Source organism: Capra hircus, chromosome 18, assembly GCF_001704415.2.
Source record: "Capra hircus breed San Clemente chromosome 18, ASM170441v1, whole genome shotgun sequence".
In the NCBI taxonomy this organism is placed as follows: Eukaryota; Metazoa; Chordata; class Mammalia; order Artiodactyla; family Bovidae; genus Capra; species Capra hircus.
The window spans coordinates 11508508-11525907 of record NC_030825.1 but is presented as its reverse complement, the minus strand read 5'-3'; the positions used below and the strand labels follow the sequence as shown (position 1 = coordinate 11525907).

Genomic DNA, 17400 nt, shown 5'->3' with positions numbered 1-17400 from the left:
CTGGCCGATCTCACCTGGCCACAGCTGTTCTCTTCAGTCATTCAGATGACTAGGGATTTGTTTTTTGTTTTTGTTTTTTTCCGAGCTGCATGGCTTGTGAGATCTTAGTTCCCCGACCAGGGATCAAACCCATGCCCCTGTATTAGAAGGCAGATTCTTAACCACTGGACCACCAGGAAGTCCCAGCTATTTTTTAAATTGCTCTTTCTGGGCATAAACAATGATAAATATTAAAAAAATACTTGAGAAACAAGAAAAAAGATCTAGAAGGCATTTTAACTATTAAATAAAACCAGGAGGGAAAAGAAAATTGTGACAACCTGAAAACAAAGAACACTGGAAATGGAACTGCCATACGTCCCAGCAACCCCACTTCTGGGCATACACACCAAGGACACCAGAATTGAAAGAGACACATATACCCCAATGTTCGTTGCAGCACTGTTTACAGTAGCTAGCTAGGACATGGAAGCAACCTAGATGTCCATCAGCAGACGGATGATTAAGAAGTCATGGTACATGTACACAATGAATATACTCAGGTATAAAAAGAATATATTTGAGTCAGTTCTAACGAGTGGGTGAAACTGGAGCCTACTATACAGAGAGTGAAGTAAGTCAGAAAGCAGAAATACCAATACAGTATATTAACACATATATATGAAATTTAGAAAGACAGTAACAATGACCCTATATGCAAGACAGCAAAAGAGACACAGATGTAAAGAACACGACTTTGGACTCTGTGGGAGAAGGCTCGAGGTGGGATGATTTGAGAGAACCCACTTGAAATATGTGCACTACCATATGTGAAACAGATGACCAGTGCAAGTTTGATGCAGAAGCAGGGCACTCAAAGCCGGTGCTCTGGGACAACCCAGAGGGATGGGGTGGGGAAGGAGGGGCGAGGGGGGTCAGGATGGGGGGACATATGTACACCTGTGGCCTGATTCATGTTGTTGTATGGCAGAAACTCCAATTTAAAATAATAAATAAATTAAACAAACCGATGAAGAGTTATCCTAACCAGAAGGTGACAGCAGTCAGAAATAACCGATGTTGATGATGACGCCAGTTAAATGGGCAGGGTTAACACAAGGAAGATTCTCTGATCTGCCAGGTAGAGGAGAAGTCTTTGATAAGAAAGTTCCAGGTGGAAACTGAAGCTGGGGATGATTATTCAAATCAGTGACAGCCACAAAAACTAGCACAATAAAACACTAACCCCTCAAACAAGAGGGAAGGGCTGTTTTAATTAAAAATAATCAGTGTAACCACCATCATTCTTTAAAAAGCAATAAAATAGAAAAACAGGAAATAGAAATCATAACAAGAGAGAAAGGCGCTAATAAAATGAGAATATGAGATAAGGCCATAACAATACAGATGAGGTTTTTTTAATTAGAAAATTTTATGCCCAATTGTTAATACATTTTCAAAACTTAATGAATGTATAATTCTCCATCCCTCTCCAAAAACTCTAGCTTCTGAAGTAAAGAAGAGGGAACCCAGCCCTGACCGCGGGCAATCATAAGATAATTCACCATTGATGGCAAAGTGTATGTAACATTGCGAGTTCTGGTTTCGGTTTTATGCGAGGCAAGTGTTGATGCAGGAGTGAGTTCCCACTTGCCATGGGGAGGGGAGGGGCAGTGGGGGAGTCACAATTCAGTACATTTGCATATTTCAGTCTTAACATGGCCGATGATAAATGTTGGGACAAGTTTTAAATTCTACCTGTCCACGCTGCAAGGTTGGTGAACGCGGGCGTTGTTTGCCAGTTTTCGTAAATGAGGGACAGGACGGATGAGGAGAGATATCAAAGTCAAAAGTCAAAGCCAAGGTCATTTTTAAAGACAAAGTCTTACACATCTGAGATCTGCCAGCATAAAACGGAAGGTGAAGGATCACACGTAACGCTTTCTGAAGATTCCTGCACTGCCTGCTTCTCTTAGGAAGGCAAGCATAGCCCAGAAGTCTCTGCCAGTGCTGGTGAACTTTAAGGTAACACAGTGATCTGAGCCGAGGAGAGGCACCTGAGCCAAGATCCCCAGCTTTTGAAGGCTGAAAACTTGGGGTGGGTGCAGAGGTGGAAGCATGGGGTGCACAGCTCACAGGGCACAGCGGAGAAAAGATGAGACAGAAGTGCAAATCTGTCATGTTTGCATTTTCGAGAAACTGATATTCAATATTTTTACAAATTGTGTACAGGTGCTGGTAGCTAGGAAAATTGTCGTGCTTTGTAATGTGTGAATAATTTGAGGACAAACACGTGAGAATACACGGAAGCACAAGGAAACGAGGAACAGCTTGGAACAGAAGCCAAGCCAGGGAAACCAGGCTTTCAAAAACTGAAGAATAACAACGAGATGTTAAGAGGACTTACTGTTGATCTTGGAGATCTCCAGACTTTATCAGGAACAGTTTGTTTGTGGATTCTAAATTGAAAGGTCTGTGTTTGGATGAAGATCCTTGATCTGCTCCCAAAATGACTACGCTGAGGTTTTGGCATCACACAGACCTCTCTTACCGGGTGGTAAATGAAGGGCGCGTTGTCATTCACGTCTTCCAGGGTTATCAGCAGAGTCCCCGTGCCAAGTGGCGGGTGGCGTTGCCTATAGGGAGAGGAGATGTTAGCACACAACCTGTACAACGCAAGGGTCGGTCATCCATCATACTCTCTCCCAAAGTGCCAGACACCTTTACTACTGTCATTACATTTCAGATTAGGACCAAGAGGGTGGCTTCATCTGTGTTATAAGTTTAGCTGGTTTAAGAAGCCTCATAGTATTATATCTCTAGGCTATCCCTGTTGCTGCAAGTGGCCCTGTTTCATTCTTTTTATGGCTGAGTAATATTCCACTGGCATGTACACCACGTCGTCTTTATCCATTCACCTGTCCATGGACATCTGGTTGTCCATGTCCTGGCTATTGTGAATAGGGCCTGCTGTGAACACAGGGCCGCATCTATCTTTTCGAATTACAGTTTTCTCAGGTATATGCCTAGGAGTCGGGGTTGCACTTAGAAGTAATCATACTAAGTGAAGTAAGCCAGGCTAAGAATAGACAGTTATATCATATGATATTGCTTACATGTGAACTTAAAAAAAACCACACACAAATACAAAACCCTTTTATCCATACGTAGGCTCTCTGACAGATGTGCTATACTTTAAGTCTAATACATTTGTAGGGAGGAGTTCTCGGTACTCAGTCATCTCCACCAAATTGGGTCCTCCTGAAATCGATTATAATGGCCCTGAAACACAGAACTCCTCCATGATGGAAGTGTTTTATCTGGTATTGTCTGATATGGTGGGCTTCCCAGGTGGCTCAAGGGTAAAGAACCTTTCTGCCAGTGCAGGAGATGCGGGTTCAATCCCTGCGTCAGGAAGATCCCCTGGAGGAGGAAATGGCAACCCACTCTAGTATTCTTGCCTGGAAAAATTCCATGGACAGAGGAGCCTAGTGGGCTACAGTCCATCGGGTCAGACAAGACTGGGCACAAACGCCAACAAACACAATCTGGTATAGTAGCCACCAGCCACGTGTGCTTGCTAGGCATTTGAAATGTGATTTCCACAAGTGAAGAGCTGAATTTCTATGTTTATTTGGTGTTAATAGATTTATATTTGAGTACTCTTGTAGTTACATCAATGCACTGCCTACTTTGTGAGTTCAGTTGCTGAAATTCCACTCTTGTTTGCAGAGTTCCAACCCTCTCTTATGAAGCCCCCCTTTTGTATTTACAGATACACACGCCCTGGTGAGCCTCCTTCAAAAATCTGAACAAAGCAAACTACCACCTGCCCATCATGGTGACAGATTCGGGGAAGCCGCCCATGACGAACATCACAGACCTCAGGGTACAAGTGTGCTCCTGCAAGAATTCCAAAGTGGACTGCAACGCAGCAGGGGCCCCACACTTCAGCGCAGCCGCAGCCCTGCTCCTGCCCCTCTTCAGCTTAGCCCGTAAGTTCCACCAAACTCTAGTGTGCGTGCACGCGGTAGGAAAACACAACTGCCCAAACCCACTTCTTTTTCCACATATCTTCTTTCCCAAAATATGCATCCCAGAGGAATTCATTTTTAGCTTATGTCTGTATAATGGAATGTTACCTGTAAAGGTGCTCCCACTAATGTCCAAAAGCCCCTTCACATCCCCCTGCCAGTCTGAGGAACCATGCAAAGGCACCCAATGCCATCAACAGAGCAGGTGGAGAGGAGGTTGCTGCAGATGACCCTGAACTTGAGCTCAGACAGATGTGCCCAGATTGGTTAACTGGTCTGCCAGGGCCCTATTTCTCTCTGCATGGTGCAGCGTAATCTTTAGCTAGATTTAAGGAGATTCTACACCCTTTAAAGAAGAGTCATGAGAATGCATGGAAGGATGTGGAGACTGTAGGAAAAGAGGTGATTGCATATTTACACAATCTTTTCACTGACTGGTTGTCATGACTGTGACATAATGAAGGATTATTTTAAATAAATGAACTATTATGCCGAGTAATAGTGATGTGAGCATCAAATAAATAGATACGGGTATCAAATATTTCCTTTTTGGGGCTTACTAGTCCAGTTGCTTTTGAACTGTGGTGGTTGGAGAAGACTCTTGGAGAGTCCCTTGGACTGCAGGAGATCCAACCAGTCCATTCTGTAGGAAGATTAGCCCTGGGGTTTCTTTGGAAGTAATGATGCTAAAGCTGAAACTCCAGTACTTTGGCCACCTCATGCAAAGAGTTGACTCATTGGAAAAGACTCTGATACTGGGAGGGATTGGGGCAGGAGGAGAAGGGGACGACAGAGGATGAGATGGCTGGATGGCATCACGGACTCGATGGACATAAGTCTGAGTGAACTCTGGAAGTTGGTGATGGACAGGGAGGCCTGGTGTGTTGCGATTCATGGGGTCACAAAGAGTCGGACCCGGCTGAGCGACTGAACTGAACTGAGTCCACTTTTAACCTTAGCAATTATTAACTTGTAACTAATGCCATTTCAAAAGACTTTGGGGCCTCAGAATTTACCCCCTGAGAAGGTGAATGGTGGTGTTGTGAATTAGGAGGCTAAAGAAAGTGATGATTAGAAAATAAAGACAGAAATTATTGTATCCTGGTGACAGTGTTGAGTGGAGTCAACAGGAAATCTCATTCCAACTTCAGACACGTAGAGTTCCCTGCTGAGCCACTGACCTCGGAATGGAATTAGAGAGGAGAATTTACAGTGCAAGGTCTCTCCCTGGATGGATGGATAGATGGATGGGAGGAAGTGAGGATGGGTGGGAGAGAAAGGAAAGAAGAGGGAGACGAGAAGAGGAGAGAGAGAGGGAATATATATCCTCTCTCTTGTTCTTTCTTCTCCTCCTTCTTCTTTCCTTCCTTTTGTATAAAACACGAATATACAGGTGAGCTGAAATCCCTGTCCCTCTCCCAGTTTCATTTCTGTTCTCCTCTCCCAGAGAATAGCTCTATGACCCAGTGTGTGGATTGTTTTATACTGTTACTACACACCAACGCACACACCCCCTATAGTTCTACTGTGTGCAGTTGTCAGATGGTCTAATTCATATCGCGTTAGCCTGATGTGCTGGAACTCTCTCTGTTCATGCCTTTTTCATACATATTTGGCTTTCTCTTGCTTTCCTTCCCCTCCTCCTTGTTCCATCTGAAAAACACGAACTATTACAGGTGTGAAGCTGAAATCCATGTCCCTCTCCCAGTTTCATTTCCTGTTCTCTCTCTGCCAAGACAAATCAGCTCTGCATGCCACTGAGCTGGTGGACAGAGTTCAGAGTTTACTGCAGTAGAGTGGGTCAGAGCAGGACACTAATAATCCCCCATGGAGTAGTGTGCTAGTGTGATGCAGGGGATGCTATCTAGCTGTTAGGCTGAATTACCAGAGCGTCGTTTTGCCTGGCTCTCGAGCTAGATGGTTTCAACCATAGGTGCACACGAGACACAACAGCTATAGAATATGACAGCCTGATGAACCCAGAGCCAAAATATTTGCCACCTGGCCCTTGATGAGAAAAGCTTGCCAACCCCTGAACTACAGCAACATAGATGGGGCTTGGAAATGTAATGAAAAGAGGAGAACAGAGAGTTCCAGCACATCAGGCCTCAACGCGATATGAATTAGACCAAGTCTGACAAACTGCACACAGTAGAACTATATGGGGTGTGTGTGCGTGTGGTGTGTAGTAACAGTATAAAACAATGTCCACACACACTGGGTCATGAGAGCTATTGTCTCTGGGGAGAGAGAGAACAGGAAATGAAACTGGGGAGAGGGACAGGGGATTTCAGCTTCACCTGTAATATTCGTGTTTTATACAAAAGGAAGGAAAGAAGGAAAGGAGGGAGGAAGAAAGAACAAGAGAGAGAGGAATATATATTCCCTCTCTCTCTCTCTCTTTCTCTGTCTCCCCCTCTTCTTTCCTTTCTCTCCCCACTCCATCCCTCACTTCCTCCCATCCATCTATCCATCCATCCAGGGAGAGACCTTGCACTGTAAATTCTCCTCTCTAATTCCATTCCGAGGTCAGTGGCTCAGCAGGGAACTCTACGTGTCTGAAGTTGGAATGAGATTTCCTGTTGACTCCACTCAACACTGTCACCAGGATACAATAATTTCTGTCTTTATTTTCTAATCATCACTTTCTTTAGCCTCCTAATTCACAACACCACCATTCACCTTCTCAGGGGGTAAATTCTGAGGCCCCAAAGTCTTTTGAATGGCATTAGTTACAAGTTAATAATTGCTAAGGTTAAAAAGTGGACTCAGTTCAGTTCAGTCGCTCAGCCGGGTCCGACTCTTTGTGACCCCATGAATCGCAACACACCAGGCCTCCCTGTCCATCACCAACTTCCAGAGTTCACTCAGACTTATGTCCATCGAGTCCGTGATGCCATCCAGCCATCTCATCCTCTGTCGTCCCCTTCTCCTCCTGCCCCAATCCCTCCCAGTATCAGAGTCTTTTCCAATGAGTCAACTCTTTGCATGAGGTGGCCAAAGTACTGGAGTTTCAGCTTTAGCATCATTACTTCCAAAGAAACCCCAGGGCTAATCTTCTACAGAATGGACTGGTTGGATCTCCTGCAGTCCAAGGGACTCTCAAGAGTCTTCTCCAACACCACAGTTCAAAAGCAACTGGACTAGTAAGCCCCAAAAAGGAAATATTTGATACCCGTATCTATTTATTTGATGCTCACATCACTATTACTCGGCATAATAGTTCATTTATTTAAAATAATCCTTCATTATGTCACAGTCATGACAACCAGTCAGTGAAAAGATTGTGTAAATATGCAATCACCTCTTTTCCTACAGTCTCCACATCCTTCCATGCATTCTCATGACTCTTCTTTAAAGGGTGTAGAATCTCCTTAAATCTAGCTAAAGATTACGCTGCACCATGCAGAGAGAAATAGGGCCCTGGCAGACCAGTTAACCAATCTGGGCACATCTGTCTGAGCTCAAGTTCAGGGTCATCTGCAGCAACCTCCTCTCCACCTGCTCTGTTGATGGCATTGGGTGCCTTTGCATGGTTCCTCAGACTGGCAGGGGGATGTGAAGGGGCTTTTGGACATTAGTGGGAGCACCTTTACAGGTAACATTCCATTATACAGACATAAGCTAAAAATGAATTCCTCTGGGATGCATATTTTGGGAAAGAAGATATGTGGAAAAAGAGTGGGTTTGGGGCAGTTGTGTTTTCCTACCGCGTGCACGCACACTAGAGTTTGGTGAACTTACGGGCTAAGCTGAAGAGGGGCAGGAGCAGGGCTGCGGCTGCGCTGAAGTGTGGGGCCCCTGCTGCGTTGCAGTCCACTTTGGAATTCTTGCAGGAGCACACTTGTACCCTGAGGTCTGTGATGTTCGTCATGGGCGGCTTCCCCGAATCTGTCACCATGATGGGCAGGTGGTAGTTTGCTTTGTTCAGATTTTGAAGGAGGCTCACCAGGGCGTGTGTATCTGTAAATACAAAAGGGGGCCTTCATAAGAGAGGGTTGGAACTCTGCAAACAAGAGTGGAATTTCAGCAACTGAACTCACAAAGTAGGCAGTGCATTGATGTAACTACAAGAGTACTCAAATATAAATCTATTAACACCAAATAAACATAGAAATTCAGCTCTTCACTTGTGGAAATCACATTTCAAATGCCTAGCAAGCACACGTGGCTGGTGGCTACTATACCAGATTGTGTTTGTTGGCGTTTGTGCCCAGTCTTGTCTGACCCGATGGACTGTAGCCCACTAGGCTCCTCTGTCCATGGAATTTTTCCAGGCAAGAATACTAGAGTGGGTTGCCATTTCCTCCTCCAGGGGATCTTCCTGACGCAGGGATTGAACCCGCATCTCCTGCACTGGCAGAAAGGTTCTTTACCCTTGAGCCACCTGGGAAGCCCACCATATCAGACAATACCAGATAAAACACTTCCATCATGGAGGAGTTCTGTGTTTCAGGGCCATTATAATCGATTTCAGGAGGACCCAATTTGGTGGAGATGACTGAGTACCGAGAACTCCTCCCTACAAATGTATTAGACTTAAAGTATAGCACATCTTCACAAAGATCACATTCCGCATCTAGAAGAAGTAATGTAAAAACCCATTCTTGAATTGTCACATTGTGCATCTTAAATATATACAATTTTTATTTGTATATAAAAATATGCAATAAAGTTGGAAAAAATAAATTGTTAGCTCAGAGCATTTTTATATAAGAATCCAGATTCAAATAATCAAGATACACTTTTGGAACAACAATAACAAAAATCTACTCACTTTTAAGGTGGGCAGGCCCCCCCATCTATTTCCATGGACATGGTTTCTACACTCTAGTCTTTTTTAAAAAAATTATCTTTATCTATTTATTTTTTTGGTCATGCTGGGCAGCATGTGGGATCCTAGTTTCCCAACCAGGATCAAACCTGTACCCCCTGCAGTGGAAGCTTGGATTCTTAATTACCAGACCACCAGGGAGGTCCCTATAGCTTAGTCTTAATCAGGTCTCAGACCCCAGTCTTTATCAGGCCCCAGGTTTGTGGGAATTCATAGCACTGATACACAACTTGGGGACTGGATCTTTAAGCCCGTGGTTGGTGGGAACATCCACCATTACCTAGGCCACTGGTCAGCACTCAGAACTGGCCGTCTCACCTGGCACTGTTTTGGCCTTGGGCTATTTTCTCTTCAGTCATTCAGATGACTAGGGATTTGTTTTGTTTTGTTTTTTTCCGAGCTGCATGGCTTGTGAGATCTTAGTTCCCCGACCAGGGATCAAACCCATGCCCCTGTATTAGAAGGCAGATTCTTAACCACTGGACCACCAGGAAAGTCCCAGCTATTTTTTTAAATTGGCTCTTTCTGGGCATAAACAATGATAAATATTAAAAAAATACTTGGAGGAACAAGAAAAAGAATCTAGAAGGCATTTTAACTATTAAATAAAACCAGGAGGGAAAAGAAAATTGTGACAACCTGAAAACAAAGAACACTGGAAATGGAACTGCCATACGTCCCAGCAACCCCACTTCTGGGCATACACACCAAGGACACCAGAATTGAAAGAGACACATATACCCCAATGTTCGTTGCAGCACTGTTTACAGTAGCTAGCTAGGACATGGAAGCAACCTAGATGTCCATCAGCAGACGGATGGATAAGGAAGTCATGGTACATGTACACAATGAAATATTACTCAGGTATAAAAAGAATATATTTGAGTCAGTTCTAACGAGGTGGGTGAAACTGGAGCCTACTATACAGAGTGAAGTAAGTCAGAAAGAGAAATACCAATACAGTATATTAACACATATATATGAAATTTAGAAAGACAGTAACAATGACCCTATATGCAAGACAGCAAAAGAGACACAGATGTAAAGAACAGACTTTTGGACTCTGTGGGAGAAGGCGAGGGTGGGATGATTTGAGAGAACAGCACTGAAATATGTGCACTACCATATGTGAAACAGATGACCAGTGCAAGTTTGATGCATGAAGCAGGGCACTCAAAGCCGGTGCTCTGGGACAACCCAGAGGGATGGGGTGGGGAGGGAGGGGGAGGGGGGTTCAGGATGGGGGGACATATGTACACCTGTGGCTGATTCATGTTGTTGTATGGCAGAAACCTCCAATTAAAATAAATAAATAAATTAAACAAACAGATGAAGGATTATCCTAACCAGAAGGTGACAGCAGCAGAAATAACCGATGTGATGATGACGCCAGTGAAATGGCAGGTTAACACAAGGAAGATTCTCTGATCTGCAGGTAGAGGAGAAAGTCTTTGATAAGAAAGTTCCAGGTGGAAACTGAAGCTGGGGATGATTATTCAAATCAGTGACAGCCACAAAAACTAGCAAATAAAACACTAACCCCTCAAACAAGAGGAGGGCTGTTTTAATTAAAAATAATCAGTGTAACCGAATTCATTCTTTAAAAAGCAATAAAATAGAAAAACAGGCAAATAGAATCAATAACAAGAGAAAGGCGCTAATAAAATGAGATATGAGATAAGGCCATAACAATACAGATGAGGTTTTTTTAATAGAAAATTTTATGCACAATTGTATAATACATTTTCAAAACTTAATGGAATGTATAATTCTCCATCCCTCTCAAAAACTCTACCTCTGAAGTAAGAAGAGGGAACCCAGCCCTGACCGGGGCAATCATAAGATAAATTCACCATTGATGGCAAAGTGTATGTAACATGCGAGTTCTGGTTTCGGTTTTATTGCGAGGCAAGGTGATTGCAGGAGTGAGTTTCCACTTGCCATGGGGAGGGGAGGGCAGTGGGGGAGTCACAATTCAGTACATTTGATATTTCAGTCTTAACATGGCCGATGATAAATGTTGGGACAAGTTTTAAATTCTACCTGTCCACGTGCAAGGTTGGTGGAACGGGGCGTTGTTTGCAAGTTTCGTAAATGAGGGACAGGACGGATGGGAGAAGATATCAAAGTCAAAAGTCAAAGCCAAGGTCATCTTTAAAGACAAAGTCTTTACAATTCTGAGATCTGCAGCATAAAACGGAAGGTGAAGGATCAGACGTAAGGCTTTCTGAAGATTCCTGCACTGCTGCTTCTCTTAGGAAGGCAAGCATAGCCCAGAAGTCTCTGCAGTGCTGGTGAACTTTAAGGTAAACACAGTGATCTGAGCGAGGAGAGGCACCTGAGCCAAGATCCCCAGCTTTTGAAGGCTGAAACTTGGGTGGGTGCAGAGGGTGAAGCATGGGGTGCACAGCTCACAGGGCACAGCGGAGAAAAGATGAGACAGAAAGTGCAAATCTGTCATGTTTGCATTTCTGAGAAACTGATATTCAATATTTTTACAAATTGTGTACAGGTGCTGGTAGGAAAATTGTCAGTGTTTGTAATGTGTGAATAACTTGAGACAAACCACGTGAGAATACACGAAAGCACAGGAAACGAGGAACAGCTTGGAACAGAAGCCAAGCCAGGGAAACCAGGCTTCAAAACTGAAGAATAACAACGGAATGTTAAGAGGACTTACTGTTGATCTTGGAGATCTTCCAGACTTTATCAGGAACAGTTTGTTTGTGGATTTCAAATTTGAAAGGATCTGTGTTTGGATGAAGATCCTTATCTGTTGCTCCCAAAATGACTACGCTGAGGTTTTTGGCATCATCACAGACCTCTGCTACCGTGGGGTAAATGAAGGGCGCGTTGTCATTCACGTCTTCCAGGGTTATCAGCAGAGTCCCCGTGCCAGTGGCGGGTGGGTTGCCTATAGGGAAAGGGGAGATGTTAGCACACAACCTGTACAACGCAGGGGTCATCATCCACAGTACCTCTTCCCAAAGTGCCAGACACCTTTACTACTGTCATTACATTTCAGATAGGACCAAGAGGGTGGCTTCCATCTGTGTATAAAGTTTACTGGTTTAAGAAGCCTCGTAGTATTATGATCTCTAGGCCTATCCCTGTTGCTGCAAGTGGCCCTGTTTCATTCTTTTTATGGCTGAGTAATATTCCACTGCATGTACACCACGTCGTCTTTATCCATTCACCTGTCCATGGACATCTGGGTTGTTTCCATGTCCTGGCTATTGTGAATAGGGCTGCTGTGAACACAGGGCCGCATCTATCTTTTCGAATTACAGTTTTCTCCAGGTATATGCCTAGGAGTGGGGTTGCACTTAGAAGTAATCATACTAAGTGAAGTAAGCCAGGCTAAGAAAGACAGATTATATCATATGATATTGCTTACATGTGGAATCTTAAAAAAAAAACCAACAACAAAATACAAAAACCCTTTTATCATACGTAAGGCTTCTGACTGATGTTCTTCAGACTTTACTGTTAGAGTGCTAAGCTTTAAACACACATGTCATACCAGCACATTGAAATTCACTCAAAGGATGGAAATGATAATTAGAACTTATCCTTGCTTACCATAATGAAACCTTTAATCTAAATAGCCAAGTATTTGCATGTTGGCAGTGGGAAGCCAACATGAGTGTTTCAAAAAGCTAGTGGAACAATCTGATCTGACTTATTTGTGGAAACACACAGTGGTATAGACAGGAGATGCTGGGCACTGGAGGCAGGGAGCCCAGCAACAGACTGCATCATGAAGGGCAGTTTGAACGGCAAATACATGTCTCGTCTTATTGAGGCCCTCAGGTGAGGCTGCCAGAAGAAAAGTGGGAGGTAGTGGGGTGCAGAAAGACAACAGCTTCCGCTCTGACTGTGCCAAGAGCCTGTCAAGTTCCGTGCACCTGCAAGAAAGTGCCCAGAGCTTGGGAGACATGCCAGGGCTGAGTTAGCCAATGGGAATTGTCAGTGTAGATGCTTTTGAAACCTTTCTAGCGAATTAGGTTACGTGAGGTGAAAGTGCACAATTATGGAGGGGTGGGCGCCTCAAGAAACCCCAAAGAGCAGGTTAAAAGTTTAAAAAGCCAGGTTATAGTTTCTGGAAAACATGGGGAAGATGAATTGGAGGAGGAGGCAATGATCAAGAATTAAATGCGTTATGATGCCCCCAAAGATAAGGAGTCAAGAGAAGCCATGGGGTTTCCCAAGAAGAACGTTACTGGTGACTTTCTAGGGGGTGATTTGCATTGGTGGGGAAGAAGCCAGATTGAAGGAAGCTGATCAGTGATTCAAAAAGCATGAGAACAGATACTCTTTAAAGTTTTTTTTTTTTTTTTATTTTTAGTGAAGAATAGTTGATTTACAATGTTGTGTTAATTTCTGCTTTATGGCGAAATGATTCAGTTATACATATACATGATTTCCCTGGTGGTTCAGACAGTAAAGAATCTGCCTGCAGTGCAGGAGACCCAGGTTTGATTCCTGGGTCGGAGAAGGGAATGGCAACCCACTCCAGTATTCTTGCCTGGAACCTGTCGGGTTACAGTCCATGGGGTTGCAAAGAGTCAGACGTGACTGAGCAACTAACACTGACTGGCTGACACATGTATACACATCCTTTTTCATATTCTTTTCCATAATCGTTTATCACAAGACGTGTTGAATATAGCTCCCTGTGCCATTGTTGGGCCTTGTTGTTGATCCGTCTTATATATTATAGCTTGCATCTGCTAACCCCGAACTCCCAATGCATCCCTTCCCCACCCCATCTCCTCCTTGGCAACCACAAGTCTGTTCTGTATGCCTGTGAGTCTAGAGAATGGATACTCTTTAGTGGGGCTGGTGGAAATTTAAACAGATCAACACCCAAAGATAGTTCCAGAGTAAACATTCAAGTAAGCGTCTGCTAAAACAGGAGCGCAACTGTAATTAATCATCAGAGCATAGCTATTTCTAATGGCGGCAGAGCATCAACTATTGTTAGCGCAAGAACTCAAAGGAGATGCATAATTACTTTGAAGTTGGTTTCTCACTGTCAGCTTTAGTCATTTGGCTGAATTTCTTTATTGAAAAATTATTTTTCTCTTTTTATGGAACTAATTGAATATCTCAGAGGAATCCATTATATTTTTTTTCACTCTGAATATAATATGGAGTCATTTGGTAGAATGGATGAGAAGGCATTATGAGTGTTTGAAATATGGTCATAAGAATTGGCCTTTCATGAACTTAATTATACTACTGTCTTCAATTTCCCCTGTGTTATTCTCAGGCCAGGCTGGTGATGTCTTTTTCTGAAGTCAAGCAAAATGAGCTTGTTTTTCTTTTGTTGAGAAGGTAAAGAATGGATTCTCAAAATCCTCAGGGAAAGCCTCTCCCAATTTCTGTGTACGAGATGGAGGAAAATCACCACCCCAAACTAAAATGTAATTTAAAATGTAAAGATTCTTCATGAGCCCTTTGGCTTCAGCAGTTGCGGGGGTCCAGGAAATACCAAGCTTTTGGCACTCAACAAAAATCCCTCACCCCTCTTCTCTCCTTTCCGTCCTGTAAGCCAGAGTTCTCAAGGGCCCACTCTGCATGACCAAACACCGGAACCAAAGCACGCTGGGACCAACCCCTCCTCTATTCCAGTAGGGAAAAGCCTCAATTTGAGTGAAATCCTGGGATGTGGAGCTAGACCTGCATTTGCCCTTCTTGTGTGCTCCTCAGAGGAGCCCAGGGCCACATTCTCGGGGGACGCGAGAAGACTCAGAGGAGGTCCCACCTCGGAACCCGTGTCTGTAAGGGCTTTTATCTTTATAATGTCAGGAGATGCAGTGGCCCCCAGATGAACCACTCCTGTCAGGGGGTCTTAAATAGAATGGGAGGTGGGTTCCCCTTTGGGAATCTGATGAAGGTCATGGTCCCGCCTTAGGCAATGCACTCCGGTTCACACCGAAGGGTTGGCAGTCACTGGGAGATCTGGAAGTGTGGCCTGGGCTCTGTGTAAGGTTGGAGCTTCTGATGTGCTGGTTTTAGCTGTTGTGAGGCTGAGGCAGAGGTTGAGCACCGGCTCAGGTGAATTCCGTGTCTCAGGCCTCCTTCTCTAGAACGAGGGCTAATCTTAGCTTTCTATGTCCAAGTTTGCACTCTGTAGATTGATTCTTACAGGCTCTCATTTCAACTACAAAAGCAAACTAAAATTCCCAAACCGTCATTTGGGGTTATTGTTCGCATTGCTTTTGTATCTTTTTCTTATGAGCTACGTTTACTGTGGTAGATATGCATCGTATTCACCATTTTTAAGCGCACAGTTCCGTGGCATGAAGCACATTTCTACTGTGCAGCCATCGCTGCTGACCATCCTGAGAACTTTTTCCATCTTCCCCACCTGAAGCTCTGTCCCCACTAAAAGAGAGCTCTCCCTCTCTTCCTCCCACAGCCTTCAAATCTTGGTGGGTCATTCATTTTGCTTCAAGCTTTAGTGCTGCCAAACAGTGGCTTGACATGGGAGTAATGGTCACCATTTTCTTTCCTGGACCTGAATAACCTAATCTGTTTCATCAACAGGACTGTGCCTTCAAGACCGCAGAGATGCTCTGATCTCAGGAAGTGGTGCCCTGGACCACTGCTTGCTCCCATTTCTGGCTTTATCATTCCCACTTGGCACTGGCAGCTTATAATCCTTCACAAATCGATCAGTTTAGGACCAAACTGATCCTGTGGCTGGATTTTGAAACAAGACAATTTAACTTGGGTCTGTTCCCTTTGGCGGTGATAGTCTCCTCGAGAGCTGGTCGAGTTGGCATCCTGTGTCAGTGCCAGGTGTCCTGGCCAAAGCCTCAGTCAGCTTGGTCCAGCATCGAGGCTTGGACTTTTGCGTTCTAGGTGTAGCTGGGGCAGAGCTGTACATTTTCTGAAAGCCCAAGTGAGCCAGAGAGGCTGCAGTTTGAGCATGTGGGGCTCTACCCTCCAGTCTTCCCTCATTTTTCCAGAAGAGGAAACTGGGACTCAGAAGATGAAGCAGCTTGTCCACGGTGCTGGGACCACTGGTGCTGTGTCACCTGTCCAAGGACTGTGGCCCCTGAGATATAGTGTTCCCATGCTGTGCGTGCTGTGGAAACTCCAGAAGTAAGTGGAATGACCGGTGGTCGTAGCACAACCCACTGTCCGTGACAGGCTGTGGAGCTCAAAGTTTAGGTGTTCTGGCGCCGTGATTGGCATCAAGAACTGGCAGAAGGGGTGAAAACCAATCTATGTGTTTTGTTACTTAAGTCATCAACAATATGCTGCTTTCTGTTGAGGGTGGGTGGAGCTAAGGTCTGTACCCAAGGGCACGTGTAACACCTGGGTCTCCTGGCACTGGGTGGATGTAATGAGAAGCGGGGCCAGGTTAGGGTTAGGGTTACAGGGATATCATTTTATTCAGAACCCTGACCACGTAGGATTTTCACTTAGCCAAAATAAAAAAAACCCACTGAGATTTTATGATAGGTTCCATTATTCAAAAGATACACATATATATATTTATCTATCTTGTCAGTAACAGACAAAACCAGTGTGACACTAATTAAAAGATATATATGATTAGGAAAAAGATTAGGAAGAAATATACCCAAACCTAAATAGTGATTATCTCTCCAGGTGATTAACATTAAAGTAATACTTTTCTCTTTTCAGTCTCCTTTATAATAACCGTGATTACTGTGATAATCAGTAACAGAAATGTAAATTCAAAAGTCATACAGGGATTAAAATTTTTTTCCAATTCTACTTTCTTTTCTCTATTTGTTTTTTACAAAGAACTGATATTTAGTAAATGTGCAGAGTTCTGCAACTACCACCATTATCTAATTCTATTTATTTATTAAAGTTTTTTTTCTTTTTTGATATGTGCCATTTTAAAAGGGCTTCCTAGGTGGCTCAGTGATAAAGAATCCACTTGCCAGTGCAGGAGATGTGGGCTCTATCCCTGTGTCAGGAAGACCCCTGGAGAAGAAAATGGCAACCCACTCCAGTATTCTTGCCTGGGAAGTCTTGTGGACAGAGGAACCTGGCGGGCTATATACAGTCCATGGGATCGCAAAAGAGTCGGATATGGTCCAGCAATTAAAAAACATACAACTTTAAAAAAAGTATTTTTGAACTTGTTACAATATTGCTTCTGGTTTATGTTTTGGGTTTTTGGCTGAGAGGCATATGGGGTCTTAGCTCCATAACCAGGAACTGAACCTACAGCCCCTTCAAGCGAAGGCAAAGTTTTGTCCACTGGACCACCAGAAAAGTCCCCAAATGATATCTCTGAGGCTCATCCATGTTATACCAGGAATCAGTACTTCATTCCTTTTTATAGCTGAATAACACTCTATTCTGTTGATCGGCCATGTTTTCTTTATCCATTCACTAGCTAATGGACATCTGGGTTGTTTCTGCTTTTAGTCTGTTAGGAACAGTGCTGCTATGAACACCTGCATTTGAGAGACCAGATTTTCATGCACTACAAGGTCCCTAGACTGGTAAGATCAGACCCCAGTGCATCTCCTCAAGAGAGTGCCCGGAGAAGAATAG

General features: G+C 43.9%; 1 protein-coding gene across 1 annotated transcript in view; it reads right to left on the bottom strand.

Annotated features, from left to right (window-relative positions):
• Positions 1–17400, bottom strand: part of CDH13 (cadherin 13) — a 1049904-nt gene that overhangs the window by 19833 nt on the left and 1012671 nt on the right. Inside the window, exons 12-13 of the mRNA XM_005691833.2 lie at positions 11528–11761; positions 7758–7976 (exon numbers count right to left, since the gene is read on the bottom strand). Of these exons, the coding sequence (XP_005691890.2) occupies positions 7758–7976; positions 11528–11761 (453 nt within the window). The remainder of the gene's footprint in view (positions 1–7757; positions 7977–11527; positions 11762–17400) is intronic.